Raw genomic sequence first — 21,859 nt, forward strand, 5'->3', positions numbered from 1 at the left:
TGAGTGTCTAGATATTTTTTTCACACAAGAATGATATAAAATAGTAAAGTTGGATTATCTTAAATTAGGCTTCTGTCTTTTTCTAATTGCTATTAATGCTATGTTGTAAAAGATAACATGAGATTAATAGAAGTACCATTAGTTTTCATGCATGGGCATCATAAGGACATAGTTATTATTGCTACATCATCCGTGGCTTTATGAGCTTTGAAAAGAATTTGGCAGATGACATATTATCCAGAAGTACATTTCTAGTGGCAAAATTTAGTGATTCATTCCCTTTGGCTCACGCTGTGTTAATGTAGGTGTCCAACAGTGTTATTTGATTTACTGAAAAGTTGTCATTTTGAAGTAGTAGCAATTAGGCCTTTAAAGCAACGATATGCGAAAGCTTTGGTGTTGGAAACCGGACGAGGGAAAGATGGAAGCTACGATTACATTTTTCCTTTGGTGTTACGTTGCTACCACGTCATTGTTCAGCCTCCCTCTCCGCTACTCTTTTGGCTTTATTGAAGAGGTAACGGGCTTGGCCTTCATCGTAACGCCTCTGCTCCTCTTCGCCGGATACCTGAGAAGAAGAATGAAAAAAATGTATATTAGCTCCATGCCTAGGGAAAGTAAGGTTAGCCTTTGTTGCATGACTTCCACGTGACATGACCTGAGAGGTATACAGACGCTCCCCTACTTACGAACATGTCTGCAAATTGCGTTTATGGCGAAAAATGTTCGTAAGTCGATTTTGTATTGCACGCCTTTTTCCGAGTAGTGTTTCTTTCCGCCGCTAATACCGATGCCTGGTGCTGTGAGAGCTCAGCTCACCTAGCATATACCTTATACAAGCCTTAAACATACACATGCACTTATATAAACCTTCAACATACTTATATAGGCCTTAAACATAAATGACAGAACAAAATAAAGCACTGAATCAACTTCAATTTGAACAATTTCAACTTATGAACAATTTCAACTTATGAACAATTTCAACTTATGAACAATTTCAATTTATGAACAATTTCAACTTATGAACAATTTCAACTAATGAACAATTCAACTTGTGAACAATTTCAACTTGTCAACAATTTCAACTTGTCAACAATTTCAACTTGTCAACAATTTCAACTTGTGAACAATTTCAACTTGTGAACAATTTCCACTTGTGAACAATTTCAACTTGTGAACAATTTCAACTTGTGAACAATTTCAACTTGAGAACAATTTCAACTTGTGAACAATTTCAACTTGTGAACAATTTCAACTTGTGAACAATTTCAACTTGTGAACAATTTCAACTTGTGAACAATTTCAACTTGTGAACAATTTCAACTTATGAACAATTTCAACTTATGAACAATTTCAACGTATGAACAATTTCAACGTATGAACAATTTCAACTGATGAAGAATTTCCACTTATGAACAATTTCCACTTATGAACAATTTCCACTTATGAACAATTTCCACATGAACAATTTCCACTTATGAACAATTTCCACTTATGAACAATTTCAACTTATGAACAATTTCCACTGATGAACAATTTCCACTGATGAACAATTTCCACTGATGAACAATTTCAACGTATGAACAATTTCAACGTATGAACAATTTCAACTTCGTTCGTAAGTAGGAGAGTGTCTGTATCGCCCACAGCATACTATACGTAAACTTTTACAGCAGGACCCACTCCAGGCCTCAACCACCTCACCAGGCATTGCATCTGTTTATTCCGGAATATACTGTGCAAGGCAATATCAGCATTCATGGCTCATTCAGACAGGGGCTTTTCATTCTGCTCTCACAAGGGGGTCGCCACATTCAAGAGCACCTGCAATTCAGCAGAGCTCCCAGCACTGGGCTGACAGATGGCGCTTTAACTTTATGGAGGTAGCAAGGAGGCAACACATGAGAAAATGTCATGGCGAGGACAGAAGTTGGAGTCAAAAGGGATGGCAGTTGAATATGATCAAGTAAAGCCACAAATGTCATTGGGAGAGGATGTTAGGACGGGCTTTTATGCAAAAGCCAAGTGAACCCTTGCACAGAACCCAACCCCATCAAACATCTCTGGGATGAACCTGATAAGCCAATGTGCGATCCACAAAATCTTGTTGAAAGGTTTTCCCAGAAGCTGTTGCAAAGTTAGGTCCTACAAATGTTTTGTCATGTAAGTCCGGTTACCACAAAACCCTTATTTGTATCGTATATTTGGACACTGAGGCAGGAGCTTATGCCTTTATGCTTAACTCCTTTAGATTGATGGAAAAATATGATAATACAAGTTGAAATGAACGCAGTTCTCTGCTTAGGCGAGAAAATATGCGGCTTTGAGTTGGTGATAACAAATCTTGCCATTTGTTAAAAGAAATGTCAGCATAAAGGTTTGCACAAGCTCCATTTTTTTTTTCTAAATCGTCCAGGTGAAGCAAAATGTAGTGTTATAAAATATTTTTCTCGAATTTTGTCCAATAGCAACCTATATTATGATGTATTGAGAGTTTCTGGAAGAGACAAAAAACCTTCAGTACTGAATGTTATAAATATGTAAAGAATATTTCAGAGTACTGGTGTTAGACCCCACTATAAAGTAAAATAAAATGGTTTTTCATAGGGCCTGCAGATGAATACTTATTAATTATTGCTTATAAAATTTGAGTTAGAACTACACCAATTGTCATTCTCTGGAATAAGATATGAAAATTTCATTATTTTACAAAATTGGTGGTCACAAATCAAAATTTTAAATTCAGAAAAGTAGAATACTTTTGTACTGGCTACTCTAAATTGTCGTATTTAGCAATAATAAAACTATAATTCATGTTGGAACTCAAGAATTTCAAACACTATGTCCGTGATGATGCATGATGCCAATTGTTTAAGGAAATTATCATTGGAATGCAGTAGTATTGTGAATTGAAACAGTTATGAATACATAGTGTACCTCTACTTTTTCACCCTTGTTGTCATTAACCCATTGACTAGTCAGTGGAAGGCTTGGGATCTAAAAATAAACACAGCACTACTTAGACTACAGCAGGTTGCCAGGACAACCAGGCTTGTTTTAATGTAAAAGGGCGACAGCTGAGTTTCTGCCACTAACAAAGGAGGGAAGGAGGCTGCCTCCAAGAAAGGGAAGTTGGAGGAAAAAACATGGAGGGGAAAGATGCGAGGGAAAGGGGACATGAGGAATTAGGGAGAATGCAGAAAAGGGCAACTGAGTCAGAAAGATAAAAGGAGGAGAAAAAGGGTGAGACCAAGGAAACAAATGGAAATGGAGAATAAGTCACAGACAGTGGAAAGTTGGAAATTGGTAATGCTGTACTATTAAAACCAAAAAATGCCAACCCAATTACCGTATTTTTACGACTATAAGGCACACTTAAAAGTCTTGAATTTTCTTGCAAATCGACAGGGCACCTTATAATCCAGTGTGCTTTATATATGGAAAAAAATAAAATGTTTCGTTCATTGAGGTTGCGCCTTATAATGCAGTGCGCCTTGTAGTGGTGAAATTACGGTAAATCAAATTTTCCGAGGTAACAGTGACAATATTTTAGTTGGGTCAACCATGTAAGAGTGAACAATGACCATTTGATCTACTCTTATTAGTATTCCTCTACAATGGACCTGTTGCTAAGACACGGAAGATTTGTATCACTTTCATTTGATAGAAAGCTGTCTTCTGTGCAACAAAAGCATAACTCTGCATGTCTAAAACACCACTTTAATGAACCGGCTTTTCAACGCATCATGGGTCCAAATCTGACTCAAATGGAGTAGACCAAAGGATTTCATTTTTTGGAGGCATTGGTGTTTGCCTTTTTCACTGCCAAGCATTTTCCAAAAAGATCATTCCTGAAGTGACAGCCTATTTCGAGAATTTTGACCAATCTATTGATCAAATATTGGGTTTTGGTGATGGCTACCAATTGAACGATTGTTTTCCCCTGTTTCATCGGATTAAAGAAAATGTATGTCTTTAACACCTGGTCTGTAATAATACAATACTATATATATATTTATATATACATATACACATATGTATATGTATATATACGTATGTGTATGTGTGTGTATGTGTATATATATGTGTTATGTGTATATGTGTATACGTGTATATGTGTATACGTGTATATGTGTATATGTGTATATGTATATATGTGTATATGTATATATGTGTATATGTATATATGTGTATATGTATATATGTGTATATGTATATATGTGTATATGTATATATGTGTATATGTATATATGTGTATATGTATATATGTGTATATGTATATATGTGTATATGTATATATGTGTATATGTATATATGTGTATATGTATATATGTATATATGTATATATGTGTATATGTATATATGTGGATATGTATATATGTGTATATGTATGTATGTGTATATGTATGTATGTGTATGTATGTATGTGTATGTATGTATGTGTATGTATGTATGTTTTTGTCTGGTAAAATACAAAAATAATAAAGCTTCTTTACATGGGTGAGACCACCAGCCACACCTATCCCATCCCCATGCTGTTCTCTTTCTCTAATTTTCATGACATCCCATCCCACACAAACAGAATTCTGAACACCCTGTCGCGCTAAAATGGGAAATTCTATTAATAGAAACAGTGGGCCCAGTGGGGAGGAAGCCTGGATGAGAGAGTGGGTCGGTGGGTGGGATGGGGTGGGGAAAGCACCTGCAGTCAAAAATAGCAGAAACTATTTATAGAACACAACAGGAGCTGAATCTGCCACAATGTCATGAAATATAAATGGGCGCCCCAGTTCAAATGTGTCGCTGTGCATTCAAAGACTTAAATAAAACAATTTGTATATAAAATTTTGCCATCAGAACATCATACATTGGAAAATGGAAGAACCCATGTTCAGAATCCTTTATCTGGGAACTCACTTACTCAAAATGGCGCAAATTTGTTTGATAAATGACTTCTCTTCTTGAATTGGGGTCTGTCCAAGTGTTCCTGAGTGTATTCCTTCATTCCCTGTTTGAGCCAGCAGGAATATGAAAATAGCAAGGCCTCATGTGCCCCCCTCTTACTCATGGAAATGAACAAGCTGTAAAATGACTTGGAGCCAATGTGCATATTCATGTGCACAAACAGAAAAAAATACTACATCGAGGCGCTTTCTTTTAAATAAGGACATCACTCATGACCAAACATCTTTAAATACAGACGTGCATATTTTCATGTTACATTTGTCATTTGGCTACATCAGAATCACGACTGTGCAGGTTCCATTTACAGATTTAGGGATGAATTATTAAAGAGATCAGGAGAGCTCATTTTTGTTACTCTGATTCTCTTCTCATCATTTGGAAGCAAACAGATGCATTACTGAGAGGGATATTATGGCTGCAATGCATGCTATTAAAAAACAAGACGGGAGCGGATCATTCGAGGAGTAAAAATGCTTCTAATGAATGCGTGGAAGCAGACTGCCACACGAGAAAAACATTGTAAACAAAAGCTTGTCTCAAATGCAAATGAGGACTGTGGCAAGTGATTTTGAAAACTCAGACCAGCAGCAGTGGTGGATTACATTCAAATGGTTCAAATGTAAACAGGTGTATTTCTAGCATCTCTTCTCCCACATAATCAGTTATAAAAATCACTTTTGACTATTTGCTTGCACTGTCTCAATCCGCACATATGTATTTGGATATACGTATTTGAAATATGGTAGTTTGCGCTTCAGTTGTAAAAAAACAGACAAAATACACGTTCTGGACAAGTGTCGATGACTTTTCAGGAAATGTTAAAAGTTTCTACTCTTAGTCCTGAAAGTGCTTTGTGTCTTTTCACCAAATATATCCATTATCTACATCAAGTGTGTAAGACTCGGGTTGGTTCGCAGGCCACTTTAATGTTAACTTGATTTCACGTGGGCCGGACCATTTTAGATATAATATTTAGATTTTTTTATTTTTATAAATAGATTAAAAGAACTAGATTAAAAGCCCTGGATATTCAGTTTTTATAGATGTAAAACAATGTTTATTTTACCTTTTTTAATATATTTTTAAATTTTACCAAAACAAATTGAACTAAAAACTGAAAAAACTGGGGAAAAAAATTACAAGTATTGATTTAAAAGGGGAAAATCCGTAAATTTAATATACATCTATACTCTTCATTTGACTTTGATCCTAAAACAGAAAGTCGGTACTCATGATTTACTTTCCCGGGCCACACAAAATGATGCGGCGGGCCAGGTTTGGCCCCCGGGCCGCTACTTTGACACATGTGATCTACATGCATTCACCCAACTATTAGTTGTAAGACAATGTGCACACAATAGAAGCAGCTCATATACGAATAAATAACATCAAGTCAACACCAATAATTTGGTGCACAATTCGGTAACAATTCTAAAAAAAATTTGCAATCGATGAATGGCCAAAACATCAAACTTATTTAATGATTTATACTATGTAGTGTCATGTGTTTTCTTTACACATTGTGCAAGATGTCACCAACCTGAAGAGGAGGGACAATTTGAGCTCGGCGAAACTTGTCCAGTGAGATGAAGGTGAAGAAGGCAGAAACTGCACGATAGCTGACCTTCTCCTCATTTACCAGCGAGCAAGCATCTACAACCACTTCTATCTCCATGGACTTATTGCTGGTAAATGTGAGGCGGCCAGTTACAGTCACAACACAGCCTAAGGGGAAAAAAAGTCAAAATGAGTGTTCTTGTTTATTTATTTACCGTATTTTCACGACTATAAGGCGCACCGCATTATAAGGCGCACCCTCAATGAATGACATTTTTTCCATATATAAGGCGCACTGTATTATAAGGCGCACTGTCTATTTTGGTGAAAATGTTAGACTTTAAAGTGCGCCTTATAGTCGTGAAAATACAGTAATTGCTATTGACTTCCAGGTATGAAGCACTCACTACACAGTCACCTCTAGAGCCAGCCATTGTTGATGTTTTGGATTTTTTTGTATAAAATCTTGCAGTGGGGGAGGAGCTATATGATGGAAGATTTTGTAAACTAAAATGGCATCTGAATATTTAACAGTATTGTTTCAGTTGAGGCATTTGTGTTTTTTTAATGTCCGACAGTGGTGTTTTTTTGTTTTTGGTTTTCTGTTTTTTCCATATATAAGGCGCACTGGATTATAAGGCGCATTGTCTATTTTGGAGAAAATTTAAGACTTTTAAGTGCGCCTTATAGTCATGAAAATACGGTATTTATTTATTTTCGCTCATACATTCGTGTTGCTGCAATAATAACAAATGGGACTCAACTTTCTTAAAAAAGAGAAAAACAGCAAAACATTACTTGAGAATCTATTTGCCTTTCACAATATTTTGAGAGCAGTTAGTAACAATAGAGATTGGTTAGTTGAGTCACACTTTCATAAAGAAAAAGTCCAGCAGAAAATAAAAAGACAAGTAAATAGCGCATTTTCAATAATATAAGAATTCTTCCTTATTGATCTGTAGGTTTGGGTGCGCCTTTGCTTTTTTTTCATGTGCTGGAAGAGGGTTATTAGTGCTGGTTGCCGTGGAAACATGAAGGCAAGCATTATACAGGCAGTCTGAGTTCTATTTTCAAGCTTAAATAATAAACCACAGTACAAGGAAAAGAATCATTTCTTTGTCTGTGATGCACAAAATTCGTTTTAATGTCACCTCTGATGTAGAATCCGACCATTTGCATGTTTTAGTAAATGAATAGGCTTCTATTTTTTTGTGAAAGGATCATTTTGACAAAAATTGTTGGGCCTGACTCAATCAGAGGTGTCTGCCCACATACAAAAATTGATAAATGTAAAAATCCTTTCAAAGCTTAAGGTTTTTTCTGGTTACCTTTGTTAATCTTGCGGTGAAAGTTGATGGCGTGCACAGAAGCCGTAACAATGTTGGTGTTGCAGTGACGTGCTGCCACGATGCCCGCTACTTCATCCATCAACTTCATGGTTACACCTGTTTAACATATAAGCAGGTACACTAAAGTCAATTTGATTGACAAAGATGTTGGCATTTCCACATGAAGTAGTAACAAATGATATCAGGAAAAGTTGTACCTTGACTTGTATAATGTGAGGAATTCCAGAGTGTAATGTACTTAACGTGGTTTAAAAAAATATGACATGATTTTAATTTTTGGTGATTCTTAAGTCTATAAAACACGTCAAATAATTTCAAAATCTTTTACATCACTCTGCTAGATTTCACATTAAAAATTGATAAACTTTTTAAGAGTTAAAAAGAAACCCAGTGAGAGGGCAACAAAAGCTTCAGATAATGAAGACCAGAAACATTAACGTGAACTTGATTTAATGTTTGCCGGACCTTTTTAGATATAGATTTTTTTAATAAATGGATTAAAAGAACTGGATTAAAAGCCCTGAATATTTCGTTTTTTATAGATCTAAAACAATGTTTATTTTAGCTTCTTTAAAATATATTTTTAGATTTTACAAAATGATTTTTGAACTAAAAACAAAAGAAATGGATTAAAAAATTACAATTATTAATTTAAAAGGGGGAAAATCAGGAAATTTAATATACATCTATACTCTTCATTTTAATTTAATCCTAAAACAGAAAGTAAACACTCATGATTTACTTTCCCGGGCCGCACAAATTGATGCGGCGGGCCAGATTTGGCCCCCGGGCCGCCTCTTTGACACCAGTGGTTTAGGTCATTTTCATTGGCTTTGTACCAGGCCAATCATTAGCACAGTATAAACTAATATGCCATAGAGTTTATTACAATGTGTGTGTACAGGTTATATAATACTACAGCAACATAGACCATGATGGCATGTATATGGCGCTCATGCTTCTTTTCTGTATTTTTTTCTTTATTTTTCTGTGATAAATGATCAACATTTATAGAATTATCAAAAGAAATGCATCTATTTTTATTATCTGTCCAGGCAAAGTGGAAGTGCATTCGAGAAGGATTCAGAGCGAATGACAATTGACCCATACATTTTATATGAATCGATAGTCATAGAAGCCACCGGAAATAGCCAATCTATTCATCCATTAGCTAACACCACTCATCCTCAAGAGGGTTGCGAGATTGCTTGAGCCTATCATGGCTGACTAAGTGCAGAAGGCTGGTTACATTGTGAACTGCCATTATCTAATTACTTAGTTATAATTTATTCATTTATTTTTTAAACAGGGCCTGATCAAAGGTAACATTTTATTTTTAATTGTAAAGATGAATGTTCAACTCAGAGCCATATGCTATGATACTTTCAAAAGGGTGGGCTGTTTCATGTGATATCTTTGGCATTTTGTCACAGTGAAATCCATCAACGGCCACATGCCATTTTCAAAAGAACTGCAATTTCTCGTAATGAAGTGTATTTCCCAATTCATTTCCCCTAGGTCTCACACTCACATACACACACACACATACATAAAATCAATAAGTCTGCTTGGGATGGCTTTTTTGGCTCTAACCATCTGCACAGCGCAAGGGAGCCTGATGTGTGGGAGTAAAAACAAAAATGGGCTGCCTGCAATACTCACATCTGTTCTTCTGATTTAGAACAAAGTTTCTTGTTACCGTATTTTCACGACTATAAGGCGCACTTAAAAGTCTTAAATTTTCTCCAAAATAGACAGTGCACCTTATAATCCAGTGCACCTTATGTATGGAAAAAACTGAAAACCAAAAACGAAAAACCACCACTGTCGAATATAAAAAAAAAAAAACACAAACGCCGAAACTGAAACAATACTGTTAAATATGCAGATGCCATCTTAGTTTACAAAATCTTCCATCATATAGCTCCTCCCCCACTGCAAGATTTTATACAAAAAAATCCAAAACATCAACAATGGCTGGCTCTAGAGGTGACTGTGTAGTGAGTGCTTCATACCTGGAAGTCAATAGCAATTACCGTATTTTCACGACTATAAGGCACACTTAAGTCTTAAATTTTCTCCAAAATAGACAGTGCGCCTTATATATGGAAAAATGTCATTCATTGAGGGTGCGCCTTATAATGCGGTGCGCCTTATAGTCGTGAAAATACGGTACTTTGAAATCTTCTACTTCCTCAATCCATCAAAAGGCTGATTTAATAATGAACATGCTGACATTGAAATCAGAGTGACATATCAATAACTTTGCTATTGTCTCAAATGTTTTTAAAATTCATGATCTATCGCTGCCATCCCTCCCGGTCAAAATGGATTGGGCATTTAACGCCTTCAATGGCCACCAGTGAATTATTGTCTAAACATCTCTGAGTTTGTCAAGCTCTACCCCGATGCCCTTTAAATACCAGGCTGCAGATGAAATTGTACGTGTGAGCGCACCATCTAGCTAATCCTATCAGAGACACTAATTCAAACACCACTGTCAAGTACCAGATCCAATTCGGGTATCAAGGCCCTTTTACAGGCTACTTCTATTCTTCCAAGCTGGTTGAGCTCTGGATGACACATCTTTAGTACTCAAACTCAAGGTGACCATAAAAAGAAAAAGTTGCTACTACAAAATAAATACACAAAGGCAACGGTTTAGAGAAGCAGGTCAGACTGACCCAAATACAGTACACAGCAGTCAATATTGTTGACAGTGAAGGTGGACAAACACTAGAGCATGTGATACAAAAATAATCCCAAAAGGGAAGCACACATTAAAAGATATATTATCATTATTGTAAAAGAACCACAATAATTTGAACAATACAAACATAAGTATTAAGTCTCAGTTAAGTAAATATGACAAAACCTATAGACGAACAATGCCTATTGCCTTACAACACTGGTGTCAAAGTGGTGGCCCGGGGGCCAAATGTGGCACGCCGCATCATTTTGTGTGGTCCGGGAAAGTAAATGATGAGTGCCGACTTTCTGTTTTAGGATTAAATTCAAATGAAGAGTAAAGATGTATATTAAATTTCCTGATTTTCCCCCTTTTAAATCAAAAATTGTCTTTTTTAATCAATTTGTTTAGTTTTTAGTTCAAAAATCATTTTGTTAAATTTAAAAATGTATTAAAAAAGGCTCAAATAAACATTGTTTCAGATCTGTAAAAAACTGAATATTCAGGGCTTTTAATTCAGTTATTTTAATCCATTTATTTAAAAAAAAATCTAAATATTTTATCTAAAGTGTTTTTAGTTCAAAAATGATTTTGTAAAATCGAAAAATATATATAAAAAAAGCTAAAAGTAACATTGCTTTAGATCTATAAAAACGGAATATTCAGGGCTTTTAATCCATTTATTTAAAAAAAATCCAAATAATATATCAAAAATGATCCCGCCCACAATAAACCGAGTTCACGTTAATTCGGCCTGCGAACCAACCCAAGTCTGACACCCTTGCCTTACAATGAGGATAGACTTAACTGTCAATATTTCAACATCACACCATTTTCCATGTGTAATCCCTATACGAATATTTTTGGCTGCACCTTTTTTAATAATGTCAGAGTACATACATGGCAGACCACCTCAAAACCCCAACCTAGGTTTCCTCCAAACACTCACCAGAGAATACCTTCACAATAAGGCTATCTAATCTGGGTCTTTTCTCCATACTACATAAGGGTTCACTATAATAAATACATACATAAACACAGTTGACAATTCTCATTACACAATGCACTGTATATGACTGATGGAAAAGGTTGACGGTGCGACTAAATGTGAGACTGAAAGTGAGGACAAGCAAGGCCAAGACAGCCCAAGGGCCACTGTTAGACATTCACAGGGTGACATAGTACACTATGACTCCCTTTGCCATCGGGATGGAACAAGGATGGATGGTGTCAGTGGGGGGGATTTATTTGTCTATGTCTAAAACAGAACCAGAGCTCACTCCAAAAATGGGAAAAAGTCCACTTAGTGAGACAATCCCCAGTACAGCCCAGTTTGCCAAAGCTCACAATACCTCTGAGTTCACAATCCTTGCCACCATCTGAAAGCCACCAATTCTCCTGTTGGTTATGCTCCACTGGCTAAAAAAAATCCCCATTTTCTCCAACATTTTCTCCAATCCCAGTTCAGACATTGAAAATTACAGTGTTCCCTCGCTACTTCACGGCTCAGCCACTGCGGACTCAGAGCTTCGCAGATTTTTTTGGGGAAAAAAAATAAAAATACAAATATTACATTGAGACAACATATTTTACAGGGTTTTTTTTTGTTATAACATGAATTTCACCCTCTCTTCCCGTATTCTCTCTGGTGTACTGTATACAGGGGGGTAAAATAAAAAAATAAATAAATACATGTTTTTAATTTTTTTTTAATAAAATTCAAATTAAGCATTTTTGAATGGGAATCCCTACTTTGCAGAAACTCACTTATTGCGAGTGGTCCCGGTCCCCATTAACCGTGATGACCGAGGGAACACTGTACTGATAAATCCTGTTGATGTAAAGGGAGTGGGGGGTTTCAGAAGAATGAGGTCTGTATGACATCTCACTATCTCGACACCACATGATAAGTATGCAGTCTTGTCTCCCCTGCAGAGCTCTATTTTTTTAATTGTCAAGTCTATAAAGTACATGTGCAGTGTATATAACACATGCACTATCTGTTGAAACCTTTATGCCTGGAAAGAAACCCTGAATTTTTTCAATGTACTGTAGATGGTTGTTTGGTTAATTGGCCTTAAAATTCTAGAGCACCAACCATGTATGAATGTCAAGAAACAAACATTTTGCTGATGTGTGTCAATAAATACACAATTCTGAAAAGGTCAAATGGCAGCAAACTTTGTAGCAAGATGGTGCATGAGCCAAGGAATGTAAGGAACATTACATTTTGTGTATAATCCAGATAAGAGTGTGATTAAATCAAGTTAAATTCCCAATAGGAGTCAATTACATCAATGGAAGAAAGTTGTTTGTCAAACTAAAATAATATATCATCTATGTAATTGAATCTTTTTGTGTCATTACACAAATTTTCTGCAAAATATACATGTAAAATATGTTTAGAAACAAATCTGACTTATTTTTTTAACATTTACAGTACTCATTAAGCATCCCAGCTGATGTAATTCATGGGACATTGCATAAATAAAATATACAAGGATGTATTAAACTGAATTGCTACCGCTTACTTCATGCAAATGCTATTCAACTTATAAAAACTATTTTTGGAACACAATGTTAAGTTCCAATAGGCAATTATAACTTGCTCAAAGTTAAATGTCAATTACTTAGCATATAAAAGAGCTATTTTAAGTTAATGGATGTTGCAAAGAGCTAAATTTACATAAATGCACCCTGCGGCCCATTGGTAAATTGATAATTACTATAAGTCCATTTATCACTTCTTAAGCGTCTATTGGTGCCCTGTGCTCACCTTCTTATCCTCACCGCGGCAAGGGCTTTGACGGTGGACACCATCAAATTGCTTAAACTACCTCCTAATGAGATGTAACTATGGAGATGACTTCTGTTAATATTGGTGCCTGCCAAACTCTTGTATGTTCTCTTTTTAAGCTTTTCTGAGGACACTGTTAATAACGCTTATACTAAAGGATCGCAGGGGGTGCTGGATCCTAGCAGATGACAACCTGAAATGTTGGCCAGTCAAGTCACAAGGACTCATACCTAGTATCATGAAGTGCTTATATTAAGGCTCTTTGAATCTCAATGAGTACTGAATGTTGTACTATTTTGACGAGGAAGAGGGAACTTCAGACAAAATCCCTTTAAATACTTAATTTTAAGCCTCTGAGATGTCACAAACGGAATTTGACAACTAAAAGCGATTAATTAATACTATTTCTTTGTCTTATTTTAATCTGACCGCATAAGGTGTCCACCTGTAGAACTCAACTGCTGTTTCCATGGAAACAGGTGGTACACTTCCTTAGAACATGTACTACTCAGGATGGTAGGGGACAAAATTAATGAGGGAGAAATGGGCGCTAACACGTAAAGAGAAAAGGGATATAAAGGAGAGGGAAGAAAATCTGTAAAAATATTAGCTAGCAGTTTGTCAAAAGGGAATCAAAAATATTTGGGACACTGGCAGCAGGAGTTTTTGACGTATATGCAAATTCTGGGAACTTATGTTGTAATACGGCAAGTTGTTGTATTATGAGAAAAAAAGTTATCATAAAACTTTAGTCTTGTAATTCTACTAAATTTTATGTAAGATTAGAAGAAAATAATGCATACAGTAATAATAAAATATAAACGTGTTTTTAAAGAACCTGTTTTAAAATGAAAAATCATTGAATAAATTACACAGGGATATAGTACTATTTTTTTGTGTCTACAAATGGTTATGGTCTGTAAACATTAGTTAAGGTTACGTTATTTCCGGCTGTTTTTTTTCCCAATTTACAACTTGGGCTATTATGTTAGATTTTTAATGATTTTTTAAAATAAAATTGGCTAATAGACCCACGATGGGGAAATGCATTGTGACAATATCTAGCTGACAATATCTACCTGACAATATCTACCTGACAATATCTACCTGACAATATCTACCTGACAATATCTACCTGACAATATCTACCTGACAATATCTACCTGACAATATCTACCTGACAATATCTACCTGACAATATCTACCTGACAATATCTACCTGACAATATCTACCTGACAATATCTACCTGACAATATCTACCTGACAATATCTACCTGACAATATCTACCTGACAATATCTACCTGACAATATCTACCTGACAATATCTACCTGACAATATCTACCTGACAATATCTACCTGACAATATCTACCTGACAATATCTACCTGACAATTTTTACCTGACAATATCTACCTGACAATATTTACCTGACAATATCTACCTGACAATTTTTACCTGACAATATCTACCTGACAATATCTACCTGACAATATCTACCTTACAATATCTACCTGACAATATTTACCTGACAATATCTACCTGACAATTTTTACCTGACAATATCTACCTGACAATATCTACCTGACAATATCTACCTTACAATATCTACCTGACAATATCTACCTGACAATATCTACCTGACAATATCTACCTGACAATATCTACCTGACAATATCTACCTGACAATATCTACCTGACAATATCTACCTGACAATATCTACCTGACAATTTTTACCTGACAATATCTACCTGACAATATTTACCTGACAATATCTACCTGACAATATCTACCTGACAATATCTACCTGACAATATCTACCTGACAATATCTACCTGACAATATCTACCTGAAATGCATTGTGACAATATCTACCTTCTCAAGATTCCCTCTTTTTCAAAAGAAAAATATTTGTATACACACTAAAAGTTTCTCTTAATTACCTTGGGCTGCAGCAAACTAGGTCGCATTTGCCCAGAATGAAAGAGAAAAATAGAGAAAATTGTTAGTTTCCATTCTCAAATAGGACTAATTGCTCTCATAGCACGAGAGATATGGCCACAACCGAGTCCTGCTTATATAAACAAAATAAGTGTAGTGCAAGCAGCAGCAGCAGCGGTGAGCAACAGGGAACATTGGCCTAATGAGCAATTGCATGTACATATAAAGACAGTGTGTTTGTGTATACAGAATGGGGGAGGGAGGGTCCCTAATTGGACAGATGTCTCAGCAAGCTCTTCAAATTAAAAAGCCAAGCGTGACACGTGCAACATTCATCCGTCCCGCCTTCCACACGCTCTGGTTCATGTCGCTCTCATGGCTAATGTTGTTCTCATGCCCTTTTGACAGAAAGGCCAGCAGGACAAAAACAATATGCAATATACCGATAAACATATAAAGTGACGTGTTTACACTATTATGAGGTTCATAAAGCTTTATAAAAATTAATTTGACGTGACAGTGGATGAACTGCTGCTATTATAAGTGTATGTGGATGCTCAATATTCAAGGGAATGGTAATATTGGACTACAAGTACTTGTTGTACAACAACCCATGTCAGCAGTACAGAAAAAGGAATGGATGAAAAAAGTACTTGTTGTTTTCGGAGAGGTTTGTATTAGCTTGATAGTTAAAAGGTGGATGAGTGGACAAAATGTATGCAATAATCCATCAAGTATCGTGGTTAATGTAGACCAGACATGGCCGCGGTAATAGAAAAATCGCAAAGTAGGGTCTCCCCTATTACAACTACATTTCTGAATCCTAGTAGAAAATGGAAGACAGGTTTTTTTTTATGAATTACAAAAAATAATAAGAATAGCAGGAAAAAATTGCGAGTTTCAGTATGGATTTTCACATTTTGAAGAACATTTTTTTTAATTAAAAAAATAATAGTAATAGCAGTAAAAAAATTGCGAGTTTCAGTGTGGATTTTCACATTTTTAAAAACATTTTTATGAATTAAAAATAATAATAATAATAATAGCAGAAAAAAATTGCGAGTTTCAGTGTGGATTTTCATATTTTGAAGAACATTTTTATGGATTAAAAAAATAATAGCAGAAAAAAATTGCGAGTTTCAGTGTGGATTTTCACATTTGAAAGAACATTTTTATGAATTAGAAAAATAATAATAAAAGCAGAAAAAAAGTGCGAGTTTCAGTGTGGATTTTCACATTTTGAAGAAAAATTTTATGAATTAAAAAAATCATAATAATAGCAGAAAAAATTGCGAATTTCAGTGTGGATTTTCACATCTTGAAGAACATTTTTATGAATTAGAAAAAATATTAATAGCAGAAAAAAAATTGCGAAGAAGTGAATTCGCCATAAGTGAAGTCGCAATAATCGAGGGAAGATTGTATTCATTTCGAAGGCTGGTCGTATATATCTTTCAAATATCTAATTACTGCTATGCTTTGCTGATCTGGAGAAGGGAAAGGCAATCTATAAATTCCGCCACAATCCAACCCGAGCATGAATATATTAGGTCTTAAATTCATCATCACAAACCCATAGCAGAGCCAAGCCTGACAGACTGTGAGACGACCAGTCCAGAAGCCCGAGTAAAGTTTAGTGAGTGTAAAAGTCAAATGTGTCAAAATAGCTACGCAATAAATGTTGAAGTATTAGGTGCTCTAAGGAGCGTGGCTGTGAATGTGCCAGAAAGTTATATGGACCTATAAATCACACAGTGACTAAAGTGCCAACTTTAGAATAGTGTTCTGAGTGTAAATTATCAAATAAACATGAAAGATGTCTGAGAAGAATATAATTTTCCTCTCTGGTCCCAAAGGTGAGAGTAACATACATTATGGTGGCATGCATGTAAAAGATATTGACATCTGTATCATTGACTTTAAATTGGCCACCATAGAAACTGAAAAGAAACAAATAGAAATGCAGTTAACTTACCTCCATGAACGTAGTCATGGAGTGTACAGTCAGAGGGGCCCACCAAATGGATCAAACTGGACTGACTGAAGCCGACAGTGTGCTTTTCTGAAATACAAAAATAAACACTTACTTACAACCCATATATGACACAAGCGTGACCGGACTTTTGGTCGCCGGTCTTTTGGCCGCCGGTCAAATGGTGACAGAGTTTACTGTTGAAACCAGCTCTCAAAATTATATTCATGAGAGAGAGTTTAATATCTAAGTACTGTTTAATATCCAAGTACTGTTTAATATCTAAGAGAGAGGGTTTAAAATCTAAGTATTGTTTAATATCCAAGTACTGTTTAATATCCAAGTCCTGTTTAATATCTAAGTACTGTTTAATATCTAAGTACTGTTTAATATCTAAGTACTGTTTAATATCTAAGTACTGTTTAATATCTAAGTACTGTTTAATATCTAAGTGCTGTTTAATATTTAAGTACTGTTGAAACCAGCTCTCAAAATTATATTCATGAGTGTTTAATATCTACATATCTACTGTTGTCAACAGTACTTAGATATTAAACTCTTTCTCATGAATATAATTTTGAGAGCTGGTTTCAACAGTAAACTCTCTGTCACCATTTGACCGGCGACCAAACGTCCGAGCACCTGACACAAATAGCTAAACTACTACCCTCCGGCAGCACAACAAGAATAAGAGCGTGCTGTGTCTTTTGTCGCATTCTGTTTCATTGACCATAATGACAGGAAATGAACACCCTTTGTACATGAATTCTTACTTTAGGATGTTAATTACTTTATTTTGAAGCAAGTTTGGCACCTGGATTTGGTGGAGGCGGTGTAACGTCTTCAATCATTTCTTTGGTTTTCAGTCTTGCAGTTTTCTGAGTCTCGTAACGTTGCCGGCCCTCTTCCTCTTGCTCTGTAGTGAACTACACACACACAGTATGTTTAGAATTGTTGCCATTTCATATTTCTATTTATTTATTTACAAAATCAATATTTCCCATTAAAATTCCCCCACCTGCCTTTCAAAAATTTACACTACAGCTTATTCTTACCTTACATCTTGTACCAAGATAAATTTTTTGACAAATCAAGAGTTCGTATCAAGTTTCTAAAAGCAATTGAGAATGATAATATGTAATAATATGTTGGTGGAATCAAAAATTTCAAAGTTAAAAGAGTAAATTTCTCCATCACATGCAGAAAAACAACAACATTTTACAACAGAATATAGTAATCAGTTGGCATTCAAACATTCTTCACTTCTATGTGTCATTCCATGAACTCAGATATTTCAAAAGGGCATAAAGGCCAAAATAAGTAAAATGACACAAATCTGGATGACTATTACTTGATCAAAAAGCTGCCACCCATGAAATTATTAGCCTGGTAAAATGCCAGACTTGATGAAGGTCAAAACGTTCAACGTTTTCCACGTACCTTGATGGGTGGAACCTTCATGATCTTGTCGACATTCAGCTGAGAGCAGGGTACGTACCACAGCACGGCCTTGTTGACCAGTTTTTTGGAACCTGCAGACAGCGAGAAAAGGTCAAAGTCTTTTACCAAAAGAAAATGTCACTGAGAATGAAGAAGCTTTCTCTTCCTGAAGCATTTTGAAACTTTGATAAATGAGATCATGCAAAGCAATTAGCAGTAGTGGTGGACAGCTTTGGACAGCTGCAAAAAGCCAAAAGTTGACAACAACACATTTTCAAAATCTTGCTAATGCCAGGTTAAAATAAAAACCTCAATTTCATAGCAAATAGCTTGAGTGCTGGGCCTAAAAGAAGATTGCATTAAATATAGAGCTGCAGAGTATTTTTTCCAAATCCTGTAAATCACATGTGTCAAAGTGGCGGCCCGGGGGCCAAATCTGGCCCGCTGCATCATTTTGTGCGGCCCGGGAAAGTAAATCACGAGTGCCAACTTTCTGTTTTAGGATCAAATTAAAATGAAGAGTATAGATGTATATTAAATTCCCTGATTTTCCCCTTTTTAATCAATAATTGTAATGTTTAATCATTTTTTCTGTTTTTAGTTCAAAAATAATTTTGTAAAGTCTAAAAATATATTTAAAAAAAAAAGCTAAAATAAACATTGTTTAAGATTGATAAAAAATTGATTTTTTAGGGCTTTTAATCCAGTTCTTTTAATCCATCTAAAAATCTAAAAATTATATCTAAAATGGTCCGGCCCACATGAAGTCGAAAGTAGTGAATTTTCTGAAACTGTTCAGTGAAATTGGATTTTTTGAACATTGTTTTCACGATTAAAAGTCCTAAACGTAGGCTAATCTACCTAGTAACAAAAGAAAAAAAATATGATATTTTAACATTTTTTCCCCATCTTATTTTCCTTGCCTGTCAAGGCATGACATCATTTATTGAATAAATTGCTTTTAATAATTGGCTTTTATTTCCGATTGCCACTTATACATTGTACTGTTTAGTATTTGAGACCACCTGATTGGGCAGTGGTTCTTTAGGCTTCATTCAGTGCGGACAACATGGAATTGTTTAGGATGGAGTCCGTCTTTTGGCCAAAGACTATACGCCTGACATGAATGAGTGGTGTTGAAAATGAAGAAATATTAATTATAGTTTATGTTTGGAACATTTCTTCAGCCTTGCAATAACAAGAAAAAGATCAGAAGACAAACGCTATAGAAAACCATCTCATAGCAATCAGGCGGAGAGGTTGTCATGGTGATCTGTGTTCTATTCCGCCAACACTTTTTTCCACCTAATTCGCTAACTGAACACAGGAAGCTATTTTGGGGTGTAACACACCAGGCTTACTCGTGGACACATCATTTAATGGTGTCTCATTTGGGGGAAAAAATACTTTTGGATGTGTCTGATGAAAATTACATCAAATGTTGTGAGTCCTAATATAAAGATAACAATATTGCCATAAATGCCATTGGCTATTCTGACATAAGGTGTTGTTCCTTTGCCAAAATGGAAGACTGAAACCCTTTGCGTCTTACGCACAAGTCAGACCTCCGCTGACAACCGGGCAGCGTTGTCATGACGACCATGGTTCTGTCTCCCCCCCCTCCTTTCATTGGCTCATGCCCTTGTCCCCTTGTCAGCAACCAGGAAGTCGCCCACAGGAGAAAGAGAGTCATATTTACATATCCTTCACTTTACCAAGACTGTAAGCCCAACCTATTATTAGTGACTGCTTTACCTTTTAAGTGAACTATATAAAATGGAAAGATAAAGAGGAAGAGAGAGTAGAAGTAGGTCATTGTTGAAAACCATTGGCAGATGACCTTTGTGCCCCAATCAAATCAGGAAACAGCTTTTTACAGCTCTTAAATTTCATGTCATATCAATGGATGTTGGATGACAACATTATTGACCACCTCATTCATTCAAGAGTAATAATGGTATTTTCATTGAAGGAGTATGATAGCCTCATTAAGTTCATGCAACTGGTGAAATGAGAATTCATACAGAAACATTGTTTACAAAAACAAAACAAAAAAGAACAAGTACCCAATAAATTGACAGTCCAACATCTCCAGGCCCAAGTAGTGAAAGAGATATATGTGTTTTAATAGCACAATCAATTTGTCAATAGCTCTAGTGGCAGTTTTACAATGATAAACACATGCGTCATTCTCTCAAAAATGTTTGTGGAAATGTGATTTTTTTTCTTTACGATACGAGCACTAAACCGGCTGGTTGTCATTGCAAAGTTTATAGAATCCTACTGTTAGTCTATGAAACTCCTGATGGCCTTGGAACGGAATACATGCTTGATTTGTTTGACAGCTACGTAGCTCTTACTTTACTTTACTTTGTACTTTATCATTTTTACTTTAATGATGAGTGATGAGTATGTTAATACTTTAGTCCTTTTTTCTGTTTGTTTCATATGTACTGTTAACGGAGGCACTTTTTTATTTGTATCGTATCTTGTGCAGACCAGTTCCATCTGTCAAATTTTTAAAGTCAATGTGACCCCCGGGCCACAAAGTTTACCCACCCCTGTGTTAGATCCTCTAAAATGTTACTGTTTGCTAGAGTCTATTAAAAAATTCCCCTTTTGTTCAAATACAATAATATTGTATTTGTACCTGTTTTTGCTTTTGATTGTCTTATTGATGGAATGGGACTTGTGTATCAATTTATTCATACTTGTATTTCTATTCCTTCATTATGTCTTGATGATTTTTGAATGTGAAACACTTTGAATTACCTTATGTTATATGGCTCTGTACAAATACGCTTGCTTTGCTTTTCCTAAAGTTTATTCATCCGGTTTACATGAAATAATTGTTGTTTTGACTAAGGCCATTTGGACGCACTGCAGCGTAAATAGGGCCCCGTGTTGGCCTTAATCCAAACCTACTCATAAAAGCAACTCCTCCTTATGCTTGGTGGAGGTAATTGGTAATGCCTTTGCACAGTCAATTCCCCACGTTCTGTTTTCACATCATTCAAGCACTGTTAACTTAATTTTATGGCATTAGTTAGTTGACAGGCAGGAGTTGATATTCAAACCAAAGTTCCTATCCCAAAGTCTTAAAACTGGTGTTATCGTTCAGTCCCAAAATTAAGCCCTGTCCTAAA

At 35.6% G+C, this 21,859-nt stretch overlaps 1 protein-coding gene across 2 annotated transcripts in view; it reads right to left on the bottom strand.

The window, feature by feature from the left end:
- Window positions 1–300: 300 nt before the first annotated feature.
- Window positions 301–21,859, bottom strand: part of acot7 (acyl-CoA thioesterase 7) — a 29,924-nt gene continuing 8,365 nt past the window's right edge. For both annotated transcript variants that reach the window (XM_077728888.1, XM_077728885.1), the window contains 6 exons: window positions 18,714–18,805; window positions 18,088–18,199; window positions 17,277–17,363; window positions 7,854–7,970; window positions 6,509–6,693; window positions 301–568 (listed from right to left, as the gene is read on the bottom strand). In XM_077728888.1, coding sequence (XP_077585014.1) covers window positions 470–568; window positions 6,509–6,693; window positions 7,854–7,970; window positions 17,277–17,363; window positions 18,088–18,199; window positions 18,714–18,805 — 692 coding nt within the window. In that variant the 3' untranslated portion in view covers window positions 301–469. The remainder of the gene's footprint in view (window positions 569–6,508; window positions 6,694–7,853; window positions 7,971–17,276; window positions 17,364–18,087; window positions 18,200–18,713; window positions 18,806–21,859) is intronic.

This window comes from Stigmatopora nigra, chromosome 1 (genome assembly GCF_051989575.1).
Source record: "Stigmatopora nigra isolate UIUO_SnigA chromosome 1, RoL_Snig_1.1, whole genome shotgun sequence".
In the NCBI taxonomy this organism is placed as follows: domain Eukaryota; kingdom Metazoa; phylum Chordata; class Actinopteri; order Syngnathiformes; family Syngnathidae; genus Stigmatopora; species Stigmatopora nigra.